This window comes from Carlito syrichta, unplaced genomic scaffold (assembly GCF_000164805.1).
Source record: "Carlito syrichta isolate Samal-C Ts95f unplaced genomic scaffold, Tarsius_syrichta-2.0.1 Scaffold302026, whole genome shotgun sequence".
Taxonomy (NCBI): domain Eukaryota; kingdom Metazoa; phylum Chordata; class Mammalia; order Primates; family Tarsiidae; genus Carlito; species Carlito syrichta.
The window spans coordinates 45359-59037 of NW_007246122.1; the positions used below are offsets into that span (position 1 = coordinate 45359).

The 13679-nt window shown below is 36.3% G+C and overlaps 1 protein-coding gene across 1 annotated transcript in view; it reads right to left on the bottom strand.

Annotated features, from left to right (window-relative positions):
- Window positions 1–13679, bottom strand: part of NEBL (nebulette) — a gene marked incomplete at its 3' end in the record, with an annotated part of 81407 nt that overhangs the window by 26286 nt on the left and 41442 nt on the right. Inside the window, exons 9-11 of the mRNA XM_008055913.2 lie at window positions 11024–11128; window positions 9176–9283; window positions 2598–2708 (exon numbers count right to left, since the gene is read on the bottom strand). Coding sequence (XP_008054104.1) covers window positions 2598–2708; window positions 9176–9283; window positions 11024–11128 — 324 coding nt within the window. The remainder of the gene's footprint in view (window positions 1–2597; window positions 2709–9175; window positions 9284–11023; window positions 11129–13679) is intronic.

Genomic DNA, 13679 nt, shown 5'->3' on the forward strand with positions numbered 1-13679 from the left:
AAGCAGGATTAGATGGGTTTGTGAAAGTAGGGCTCCCTTGCTTAGACTGTGGTTTCTATAGGAATCAGAAAAAAGATCAGAATTCTCTCTCTCCCTCTGCTGTGATGACACAGCATAAAGGTGTCTGTCTGTAAGCCAGGAAGAGGGCCCCTTCCAAGAACTGAATTTGCCAGCGTCTTAATCTTGGACTTCCCAGTCTTCAGAACTTTGAGAAAAGTCTGTTGTCTAAGCCACCCAGACTATGGCAGTTGGTTATGGTAGCCTGAGTGGACCAATACAATAGTCTGAGCCTTTTGCCACCCTGGTGCATATTCCTGAATAAGTCTAAAATAAGACTCACTCTGAAAGAGGAATAAAAGAAAAAAGCAATGGAATACAGTAATGCCATTTATGAATCTAAAAATAGATTTTGCATTGTCATTTGTAGGGGATGAAAAGATTCCACCTTAAAAAATTCATATAAATAATGTATCTTTTTAAAACCTCTGGCAGTATATTAATACCTTTCTATGTTAGGGATTCTGTCACATTTTTCTAGTGTGATAGTAAACATTATTTAAAATAAATTATTTAAAAAGTGTTAAGAATTGACCCTAATTATTTATTTATTTGAGTCAGAGTCTCACTCTGTCGCCCAGGCTGGAGTGCAGTGGCATGCTGCTCATAGCCACCAAAGCCTCGATCTGCTGGGTTCAGGCGATCCTTCCACTTCAGACTTCCAAGTAGATGGAACTACAGGTATGCGCCACCACACCAATAACACATATTTTAAAATGGAAGACAATAGCAGTAGCAAGGTGCCATTTAAAAATTTTTTTTTAATTATTTCAACATGTATTTACAATATGTAATGACCCAATCACCGTGATTGACATATCCATCACCTCAAACATTTAGCATATATTTGTGTTGTGAACATTCAAAATACTCTCCTCCAGCTTAGGAAATATTCAATGAATTACAGTTAATTACATTTACCCCAACAGTGCTGCAGGACACCAGCACTCATTCCTTCTACCTAGCTGTAATTTTGTATCCGTTAATCAACTTCTCCCCATCCTCTTCCCCCATCATCCATCCCAATCTCTACTACCCACAATTCTACTCTCCAGGAAGTTATCATATGATTAGCCTTCAACCTCAAACATTTTTATTAGGAACCAAAAGTGAGAAAAGATAGAGTAACAAGAGAATTCTTATAGAAATTATAGGCATCAGCCTGTAATCCCAGCACTCTGGGAGGCCAAGACGAGTGGATTGCCTGAGCCTGTGAGTTTAAGACCAGCCCAGACCACTTGGCAAGACCTTGTCTCTACAATAAAAATAAAAAATTAGCTGGGTGTGGTAGCACACGCCTGTAGTTCCAGCTACTTGAAAGGCTGAGGAGGAAGGATCACTGGAGCCCAGCAGGTCGATGCTGGAGTGGCCATGAGTGTGTCACTGCACTCCAGCCTGGGCGACAGATTAAGACTCCAACTCAAAAAAAAAAAGAAAAAGAAATTATATGCATATTTCAGCACAACATAAATTATGACAGTGAATCACATTAAATATCTAAAATCAGTTAAATGGTATAACCAGTTTGCATTTGTGTATTAAAGAAGTCTGTGATGATGTGCTCCTATAGGTAATTAATCTCTAATTTATTTCATTGGTTCAAGATATTTCCTTCAGGGGATAGTTTCTTCAGCTCAAACATTTAAAATGAATTGGAATTTCACATTATATGTAATGTATATCTTATTTATATAATATTTTCCATAATATATATTATTACATTTTAAGTATTCCATTAATATATATTCCATTTATAGTTAGAGAACTATTTTCCTTAATATAAAGAGAATCTGTTTAAGTAGATTTGGGAGAGTTCTAAGTTATTTTGCAGCCATTTAAAACACAAGAAGATAAACTTTTAAAAGGATGGACTGTCAGCATGATATTTGAACTTCAATGTTGAACAAATTTAATATATTAATAATGAGTCAAAACACACTCTTAAGTTTTGGGAGGTAATCCTACAGAGAACAAAATGAAAAATAGACATGAGTTCCTCTGCTCTATATGCTAAATAGATTACTTTTCCCTATTTAGAACACAAACAACTTATAAATAATGTACCATTTATCCAGACCCTCACATGTGAGCACCCGTTTCTGATATTAAATGTTATAAGAATGTTACAAGGAAGTTACAGAAAAAGCTGGGTTTTAATATATTTTTTAATAACTAAATTTGAAAGAATTATGCTCGTTCCATTCATATTCAAAAAAAATTTTTTTTAAATAACTGCTACAAAGCTATAAAACAACTTACAGAGAGGTTCTGAGCTACAACTAAAACACAAAACCAGACTATTTTTCAAGTCTTCCCAGGAAATCTGGGTAATTTCTTCCCTCAATTTTAAATGGAAATGTTAACACACACTTTGCTGTTTTTAATGAAAATACAAAATTTTATTAGTAAAGGTCAAAGGAAGAAGAAGAGTAATAGCTTAATACCTCAACACTTAATTAGTACAGAATTAAGTAAGAATTTCCTGGGTTATTTCTCTATTTTTCTTTTGTGGTATTTAATAGCAAACAGTAGAATCATACCTCCCTCAGAAGGTTGGTGATGTACTTTACATGTAAAAATTCTGGAGTCTTGTCTAAATCCAGTGATGACCTTCCTTTAATCTCCTTCTCAAAATCTTCTTTATAAACTTTCTGTTAAATAAGACAACATGATTTTAAATTTAGGAAATATGAGTGGCTGTTGAAAAGATATTAGAACAAGAGTTCCCAGGAAAAAAATTTATGTTTTCTTATATAATTCCACCACCTAAGAGTCACCTTATCAATGGGAAAATAAATTCAAGTTTATCATAAATTTTCAAATTCTAGCAAACAAAAGCAGAATAATCAAGTACCCCTTTTCTCTGGTAAGTCACTCTGAATGAAGTTGTTTAACATCTTACCAGTCTGTGATTGACATCAGCCCATTTTAGGAGGGAACCAATAAGACTGACTCTTTGATTGGATCACCCAACTAGTTTACTCAAAAGCCAGTGCACCCATCCACTGGAAGAAAAATCTGGTGGTGTAGGAACCCCCTTCAAACCAAAGTAGCATTAACATTCATGTCCCCATCATTCTTCTGTCAATCTTTCATGGATTCAGGAAATATCATTTCTAACATGTATTGATGGTTAAAGGTTGACTGGGGGTGGGGAGGCATTTTCCTTTAATGATTTTGGCATTGAGAATATTTTTCTACTATATATGGAGTTCGATATCAATCAAGTTGTAATGTGAAAAGAATCTTACCTTGAACCTGATAAATCCTTTTTTTACATATGTAAGAGTTCACAACAAGAAATGAAAGGGAGTCATGGACAGTGTTCATGGAAGTGTCTAGATTCATACCACCACTTGCCCCTTTGACACATTCTGCTACCCTTAGGCTATGATTCTCTTAATTCTTGCATTTGAATTTCGCATTTGAAAATCAATGGCAATGCATGCCTTATGACTATAAAGAGTCTTTCTAAACAGCAAAAATATCCAGTGATGTGAAATACAGACCAAACAAGGACCCATATTTTGTCAGTCAAGTATGTTACTCAAACTGTATCAAAAAATAATGATAAGAATAAGTAAATTCTGCATTAAATTCTATTCAGTTCTATTCTGAGAGCATGTCTGTAAGTCCAATTTGTTCATAAGTTCAAAATTAGCCTAGGTACCCAACTAACACAATTGGCTATATAGTACTGTACTGTAACAGGTTTATAATACATCCTGGACTTGAAATGACAGTACTGTACTACCATACTCTATACAGTACTGTAAGGTACACAAAAACACAACCACTTGAGGAGGCATGCACATAGCAATATACACCAGACATGTGAACTAACTTAATGTGATTAAACGTGGGAACACAGGTTCGCATCTTTGAAATTTCACAACTTGAAGGTTTGTATGTAGGAGATTTACTGCATATTCATTAGAGATAGATAATTGCATAAATAAAGAATTCTTCCCAACCATGAGGGAGAATAAGAGAAGCATGTTGTCTCCTCACTTAACGTTGGTGTTACATACGGCTATTTAACAAACAATGCGTGCAGAGCCACAAGGAGAGGCACAAAGGATTTGGTGCATCTAATGAAGCTAATGAAGCAATTGCATTGAGAACACTCTGAAATGAAGAACTATAGATACACTGAGAACAATGATGAGAAACTGTCTTCTTCCTTATGTGGAACTAATAGGGATAAAATGGTTAGAAGGCTGAATCTAGGGTATTTCCAGCCAAAAGGAACTCATTAAATGGTGAAATGTAAATATGTCTGTGTATTTATTTGCTTATTCATACTAGCTATATCACTTCAAAAGTCCTTCTTCTCAGGGAAAACAAAACAAAACAAAGCAAATTATTTAACTAAAGTGAATCATTAAAGGAGGTTGATTACAACTATAATTGGCCAAAATATAAAAATCCAAAAACCTCTGGCATGCTTTTTGTTAGGACAGCTATATTTGTGAAGCAAGAAAAAGAACTTCTCAAAGCCAGATTTAGAGATTTCTTCTAGAAAACACATGAATCAAACCTATATTTGGCATTAGAAGAAAGCGAGATAGGTTTAATCACAAGACATAGCAAAGAGTCCAACGGCTTTTCCTGAGATCATAAATACTTAAATTTGCCTGTAGGAGGTTCCTCAAGGAACTCATAGCCAAGCCTGCCTTCTAGGAATAAAAACCATCTTTTTTTTTTTTTTGAGTTGGAGTCTCACTCTGTCACCCAGACTGAAGTGCAGTGGCCGCTCCCGGCCACCGCAGCCTCGACCCACTGGGCTCTGGCGATCCTTCTGCCTCAGCCTTCCAAGTACTGGAACTACAGGTGCACGCTACCACGCCCAGCTAATTTTTTCACTTATTGTAGAGATGAGGTCTCGCCAAGTTGCCCAGGCGGGTCTCGAACCCGTGGGTTCGAGAAGACAGATGGCTCTCTTTGTGTCTACTTAATTAGCATTATACTTAAAGACATTTTTTTCACATCAAAATTTGTCTAAGATATTTTGCTATGTTATTATTCTAGTGTGCAAATTGGGTCCAAAGATATTTTGTATTGGGAGAGTTCACTCTCTTCAAGACATCATTGTTGAGCCTAAAAAAAAAAAAAATCTAATAGTCAATGGCTGTAATCAAAGGAAAAATAACTCTCTCCTGGCAGGAGTGAGAAAATAAGTCAGGTGAAGAGAAACTATCATTAGAAATGGGGAGCTCAAATCCCAAATCATAAATTACTGTCACTTTTAATACAGAAATATGGTATTAGAATATATTAACCACTGAAAACTAAACTAACCTTTTTCTTCTTGCCCAAATGCCTAACTAAGAGGCCTAGAGAGTCACATTCTACAAACTGTAAAATTTCGTCAGATGGGTTCTTATTAACCCTATGTAAAATTGCTTACTTTCCAGCCTGTCTCTGTCTGGTATGACATCACACAACAGATAAATAAGAACATCAGAAATATGTTATGACCCTGAAAAACTGTCTTTTGGGAAATTTGCATCTGTATAGAATTCCCTTCCTGGGGATTCCCAGATTCTGGGCACCTTTTAGGACACTACCTATTCTCTCTGAAGCCTGTTACTTAGAACCTTCATCTACGTATCAAGAACCTTGGCTTCCTCAAATCTTCATCTCCCTTTTCTTAACTCCTCATTTCCTTTACTAATTTCGAATTATTTAGACATAGCCTAACTCTTTCTACCAACTACCAATTAGAACATCTTTAGATCTGCCTATGACCTGCAAGCCCACACTTGAAGATGTCTCACCTTCCTGGGGCCAACCAATATGAACCTCACATGTAGTGATTTATGTTTTGCCTGTAACTTCTGTCTCCCTAAAAATGTACAAAGCCAAGTTGAATTCAACCATTTTAGGCAAACGTTCTCAGGAATTCTTGGGACTGTGTCATAGACCTAGTTCACTCACATTTGGCTCAGAATACACTTTTTAAAAATACCTTAGAGTTTGGCATTTTTCATCCGTATGGTAAATTACAAGTTCCAGGATTTGTTTGGTGAGAGGAAAGTTAACTAATCAGAGTAGAAAAAAATTAAGGAGCTGTGGGACGAGAATGATAAAAGGGTCCTCAGCATGAATGTTCTGTAGCTAAAGATGAAAGAAGGGGGTTGAGGGGAAAGGGGAAAAGAAGGCAGAAAAGGGAATGGGGAAGAGGAGGACGAGCCTGAAATGCAGATGCCGCCATCCTGAGATTACTTTCAGAAAAATGAAGTTATTTGTTTTTTATCCCTGTGTCTTTTGGTGAAAATTTATTTAATGATTTTATATAGTCTTAAACTTCCAGAAAACCCATTAAACAAAAGCACCATGTCAGCTCCTGAAAACAGAAACTTTTTCTCAGGGCTATGGATCAGTGACAAGGGCCACATAATTCCTACAAAATGGGGAAATTCAATGGGGGACTCTAGCCCACCCAAAAAGTATTGCTGTAATGGAAGACAATAAAGTGATATAAAGGATATATGAAATACTTTATATATGCTGTTATCTAAAGGCAGAAAATGTATTCCAGTAAAGTTTATTCCATTAAATGAAAGTTTTTGTAGGGCTTCTGAACTCTGATCAAATTCCCCAGTTCTGTCAATTTGGTTAAAACAAACAGCTAATTTAGTCAAAAGAAAATTATCTGATATTTCTTTACCAGACTCCCCGTTAGTGGTTCAAGAAGATATAAGACATGAAAAGTATTTAAAAAAAAATTTTTTTGACTTTTGCTTAAAAAAGAAATTAAGAAACTTCGACAATTCAATAAACCAAGTACTATCTGAGTGCCCTTTTACCAAGAAGATGAATTATAACACTTCAACAAATTGCACATACAATGCTTACAAGATTCCAGTGAGGTCATTTGTATAGAAGTTATCACTTCTGCCCATTTTGATATTAGTACTGGACAACAGAAAAGATCTCGCCCATTGAGCATGCCTAGCATGAAGTACCATGGTTGTGGGCTGATTTTACTGCCGACTATTTCTGTCCCTTTGGAGTAAGAACCCACTATACCCATAGAATTTGGATGTCAGCTACAGACAAAACCTTGTGTGTCTGGTCCCCCCAAAAACAGAAATACAAAACACAAAGGAATCTCATGGGAACAGAGAAACCAGGGTGGAAAATATCTAGATGTGACTTAGTGTTATCTATGTTGGGAACAGAATAGATAAGGAGAGAAAACCCTTAACTGTTTTTTGGGGAAGGGGGAAAGAAATGTATTAAATAAGTTGCTATGACTTGAATATGTCCTCTAAAGTTAATGTGTTGGAAATTTTATTCCCAATGAAACACTGTTAGAGGTGGAACCTTTAAGAAGTGATTAGGTATGAGGGCTCTGCACTCATGAATGACTTAATGCCGTGGTCATGGGAATGGGTTTGTTATCACGGGAGTGGGCCCCTGACGAAAGGGTGAGCTGGTCTCCCCCTAACACACACACACAGGTCCTTGGGTGTGCTCTCTTGCTCTTCCACCTTCAACCATGGAATGATACAGCAAGAAGCCCATTACCAGATGTAGACCTCTGGATCTTGAACTTCCTAGCCTCTAGAACTGTAATCAATCTCTGCTTTTTATAAATTATCCAGTCTGTGGTATTGTTATAACAGCACAAAATGGACCAAGATATAAACAAACAGATAAAAGGGAATAATTCATTATTTTGACCAGATCCTAAAACATTGAAATTTACTGAATACATAATTTTATTTATGGCAATTAATTTCAGAGGATATAGTACAACTCTAGGGAGAATGTCTCCCTAATATTCCTACTTTGAGTATTAAAGGAGCTTGAATAAGGCTCTTAGCATATTACCTAGTATGGAGTATTTAATAAGTGTTAGTTCTATTGTCACTGAAAAAAAAGGGTAAATAAAGCAACCAGCTTTTCATTTTCCTTTTAGTTTTCATGTACTCATCATAGTTTTACATTGACACAATCAGAAAGTGTTGATTATAAAAGGGAGGACCCAAAAAACCCTGGAATTTATTAAAAATTGTGTATTCATTCTTACATGCTTAAACGTCAGTCACCTTCAAAATACTTTCTGTTTGATGCAATATGCCTATCAAGATGCTTTTCCACTACTCAAGACACTTTTTGAATTCATCAATGTTGATGCCTTTTAATGCTACTGCTGTTTTTTGTTTTGTTTTGTTTTACCTCTTCCATACCAGCAAAACATTTCCCCTTGAAGACTGTTTTTATCCAGGGAAACAAAAATATGCCAGTCAGGGCAAGATCTGGTGAGTAGGAAGGGAGGGGCATTGGGATGGTGCTGTTTTGGTCAAAAACTGCTGAACACTCAGTGCGGTGTGGGCAGGTGTCCTTGTAAGTCACCCATCATGAAAAAAATCTCAAAAAAAAATTCACTGAAGCTGAATGCAGTCTTTCACAAGGCTGACTGGTACATTGATGCTGATGGGTTCCTAGAACATCTACCTAGTGAGGTAAGCTTGTACTAGAAGGGGCCTACCCTCTAAAAGACAATTCTGGTTTTTTGAGGGGTTCCCCCTTGTATAGTCTTAGAATATTATAGGTGAGACGGACTTTAAAACCTCAACTGGCTTGAGATCCATTTTCACCAAAGGAGAAAAACTAAGGACCAGACAAACCCAATGACCTGGACAAGATCCCTGGCAGTGGGTGGCTGGGTCAAGAAAGCTTGTTCTTGAATCTGCCTGGAGCAGTGTTCTTTATTGTAGACACACTAAGCATTCCAAGTCACTTCACTGGTTCCTTTCAAATGATAAAACAGGCCAGGTGCAGTGGCTCATCCTGTAATCCCAGCACTTTGGGAGGCCAGGTGAGTGGATTACCTGAGCTGGAGGGTTCAAGACCAGCCTGGGCAACTGGTGAGACCTGGTCTCTACAATAAATCCCAATAACTAACTGGATGTTTTGGCGTGCATCTTTAGTTCCAGCTACTTGGAAGGCTGAGGCAGAAGGATCACCTGAGCCCAACACATTGAGGCTGCAGTGACCATGAAACATGCCACTGCGCTCTAGCCTGGGTGACAAGAGTGAGATTCCAACCCCCCCCAAAAAAGGATAATACATTAAACAATTAGTAACAAACCAAGTGATTTACCTCACTTTGCATCTTTTGAGCCTCCTTTGAAGCTTGATATGATGGTGTCTCAACAAATTCAAGCATCGACTTTCCTTTATTTTTTTCATATTCTTCTTTGTATTTAACCTTCATTGAAAAAGTATAAAAGGCATATAAAAATGCAAAAGCCTGTATATAAACTAAGCAAAGCAAAATAAATCATCCTGCTTTCTGAAATTATATTATTCTGGCCATTTAGGTTGATCATTGGGTTCCTTGTAGTTAATGACATAGAAAGAATGTAAACAGAAAACATATACAATCTTTTCAGAACTAAAAATAATTTAAAACAACTAAATAATGTAATTCCAAGACTTGTATAAATTATTTTGTCAAATAGCTGGGTCATATATATAACATATATGGAGTTACAGATGTATATGAACATGGTGTACATATATGTAGGGGAGAGAGAGAAATCTGTCATAACTTTGATGTCTGTTAAATAAACCATAAACAAAAAAATATGGGTTTGAGTCTCTATTATTTTGTCAAAGGGAGGACAATGTCCTCTGAGACTACTGAATTTTTTCATAGACACTGAGTAAGACATGCACAGAAACATTTTATATGATTTTATATCAGTTTTACTATGTATTATTCAATAATATACTATTATAAATTATTTGTTTTGGCCGGGCTCGGTGGCTCAGCCTATAATCCCGCGCTTTGGGAGGCCAAGGTGAGTGGATTGCCTGAGCCCGTGAGTTCGAGACCTGCCTGGGCAATAAATCAAAAATTAGTTGAGCGTGGTAGCACACGCCTGTAGTTCCAGCTACTTGTAAGGCTGAAGCGAAAGGATCACTGGTAGCCCAGCAGGTCGAGGCTGCGGTGACCAGGAGCGGCCACTTCACTCCAGTCTGGATGACAGAGTGAGACTCTAACTCAAAAAAAAAAAAAAAAAATTATTTGTTTCAATTATAGTCAATCCTCACATTATTTCAATTTATAAAATGAGCGACATTTCATATCCCCTACTAGCAAAAACTAAAATTACATGCAAGCTATCAGAGTGTTGACTTTTAAGCAATATACCTCTTTAAGTTACATTCATAGAAGACTTCTGATCACAATTTCATTAAAATTCTTATGCTTAGTAGCTATTTATGAAATGATTCATTAAGCTGTCTGATAATAATTATATTAATAATAATTCAACCCCAAATAAATTTTTAAATACTTAGAACTTTATGGTGAATGAAAATATGACAAATTTTAAAATATCTATTTGTGAAGACATATTTTTGTTGCAGAGGAGTATGACAGAGTGATCAGTAAATGTATTCAAAATAAAATAAACTTAGAATGAAAAATATAGATATGGTCTTTAAAGTATGCTAGGAAGAAGTTATTTTTTTAAGTTTTTTTCAAGTGGTACACAGAATTTCATACTGGAAGAAGTACTCAGTTAGAATACACTAGTAAGATTGTCTTCCCTTTTAATAACACTTTTATAATTGAACTAAGAAATGTTAATAAGCCTTGCACCTGGAAAATGAATGTTGCAGCTCAAGATGACAAATCAGTGCACTATAAAAATGTAAATCATCATGAGATTTGACCATAGTTTAATTTCTATCTTGTAACTTTTTAATTACGTAATGATTATTTTATAAAATGTCTCTATATGGAAATATGATTCAAGCTTCCCTGACTCAATAACTATACAGAAAAAATGAGATTTTTCCCAAAGCAATGTTAACTTTCTCGGGACCTATACTTTGCCACAACTGCACATTCTCAGTGGAGGTACACAGCAGTGAGTGGCAGGCATTGAGATGGTTAGGGGGTCTTGGCAGGGAAAGCGTGTACTCAGGGAGCACATACCTGACTCTGGAGGGTGGCATTGCCTTTATGGTGCAGGTGTTCTGTAGCATCTGCATCAAAATGATACATTCCCTTGTTTTCCTCAAAGACCTTTTTATATTCTCGCTAAAATATAGAACATAAAAATAAATTTAGAATAAAAGAGATTGATGAAATGCAACGCAGAAATGCAAACTGAAAAATATAAGCCATCAAGAGCTGCAAAGCTGTTATCCAGTTCCCATCTGCAATCAGCTGGCATGTAGGCAATTTCTGAGATAGACAATGCAAGACAGACCAGATCTAGGTGGTCAATGTGAACAGAACATGAAACACACAAGAGAGACAGATGACAATTTTAAATGCAACGTAAAGGATAGTCACATTACCAAGGAGTGGCAACGGAAAAGCGAGAGATGGAATTCATTTGAGTAGGCAAGGTAGGGTGAAAGAAAGGTTATTTTGTCTTGCTCTTATCATAAGACAGAAATGGGATTAATAGTGCCCAAAAGAAGAGAAGGAAAGAAAAGAAGAGAGAACAGAGAAAAGAAAAGCTGGAGACAAGGAAGAAGAAAATTGTATGCAAAAAGGTTCAACCATGAAGGAGATTTAAGGGGCACAAAGAGAAATAGTTCAACTAGTTTTCCTAAAAGGAAAGGGTGAGAGGAGCCTGAAACCAAAATTGAGGGATCTGGGTGCTGTCAGTTGAATTTTCAATGGGAAAAAAAATGGATTCAAGCCATAATTTAAATACACACAGAGGTGAATTTGGAAGAGAACAGACTGGACAGGGATGTCATGTTTGGCCACTGGAAGGAACTAATATAACAGTTAGCAAATAAGACAAAAACTGCTTCATGAATAACCTAAGTTTCTATTAATGGATGAATGGATTTTTAAAATGTGGTATATTCACATAATGGAATATTATTCAGCCATGAAAAACAATGAAATGCTGTCTTTTGCAACAACGTGGATGGAACTGGAAGACATTATGTTAAGAAGCCAGGCACAGAGAGACAAATTTGGCATCTTCTCACTTATATGTGGGAGGTAAAAAAAATTTTAATTCATGGAGATAGAGAGTAGAATGATAACTACTAGAGGCTGGGAAGCGTACTGGGGAGGGTGGAATAAAGTGGGAATGATTAATTGGTACAAGTATACAGTTGAGTAGAATTAATAAGATCTAGTATTCAGTAGTACATTAGGGTGACTATAGTTATAATAATTTACTGTATATTTTAAAATAATTAAAAGATGGAATTCAAATGCTCCTAACACAAAGAAATGATAAATGCTTGAGGTGATGGCTACCCCAAAACTTTGACTTGATCATAACACATTGTATGCCTGTATCAGAACATCAAGTGTATCCCATAAATACATACAACTTTTTTGTACCAATAATAATTACAAATATGGCCAGGCATATTTTATGTAATCCCAGTACTTTAAAGGCCAAGGCAGGAGAATCGCTTGAGCCCAGGAGTTTGAGACCAGTCTAAGCAACATAGTGAGACCCCATCTTTACCCCCCCAAAAAAAATTAGCCAGGTGTGGTGGCATGCACATGTAGTCCCAGCTACTTGGGAGGCTGAGGCGGGAGGATCACCTGAGATTGAGGTTGCAGAGATTGAGGTTGCAGTGAGCCGTGATCGTGCCACTGCACTCCAGTTTGGGTGACAAAAATAAAAATAAATATAAATATAAATAATTGCTTGATGATTTCTATCACTGGAAAGTGGATATTTAGTTATTATGCCTATTTGAATCTTTAAAAGTAAATGGTAACAGTCAGAAACTTGAGGCTCCAGAGATTTAAGAAGATGAAGTCAGTTTCTCATGGTAATGAGGGTTTTAGTAAAAATAGCAACTTTGTATATTAGAGGGATACATTCACAGCATTTGAAAGGGAGCAGGAAAGAGCTGATCATCAAGAAATTTACATTTGGGTCTTAAGAAATGCTCTAGGGATTTGAGAGTGTAGGAATGGAACAGATAAAAGCTTCAAGTGACCTGCCACAGGAGCGCTACTGTTTCATCAGAGACAAGGCAATGGTCCTCAGAAGGCGCCTGGCCTCAAATGCTTCCAGTCAATTAAAAAACAGAGACATGTTTCCCTGAAACCCTAACCATAATAAAATAAGGAGAAAGTGCTCCAGGAAGGTCATGAAAATGTTCACATAGTACATCACAACAGAAGAGAACAAGTTGTAAATTTTAGCTCCTCTAATTAAAAAAAAGAAAGATGATCTTGAAAGATAATTATATATTTAGAAATTTTATAATTTGATTAAAAGTTATCTTATAATATACATTAGAAAATATTCATGACTTGAATATACTAAGCCAGAACATATTCCATTACTGGAAAATAAAAAATACATAAAAATATAAAATCCAGAACTAATAAAGCCTAGGATATTATATTAGGAATAATGGCTATCTACTGAGAAAAGCCAATAAATATTGTTCCCAACACAATTATCCATTTTAGTTACAAATAATTTCAGAAATTCCTATTAAAAAAAAAAAAAACAGCCGGGCTCGGTGGCTCAGCCTGTAATCCTGTGCCTTTGGGAGGCTGAGGTGAGTGGATTGCCTGAGCCCGCGGGTTCGAGACCCGCCTGGGCAGCGAGACCTCATCTCTACAATAAATCAAAAAATCAGCCGGG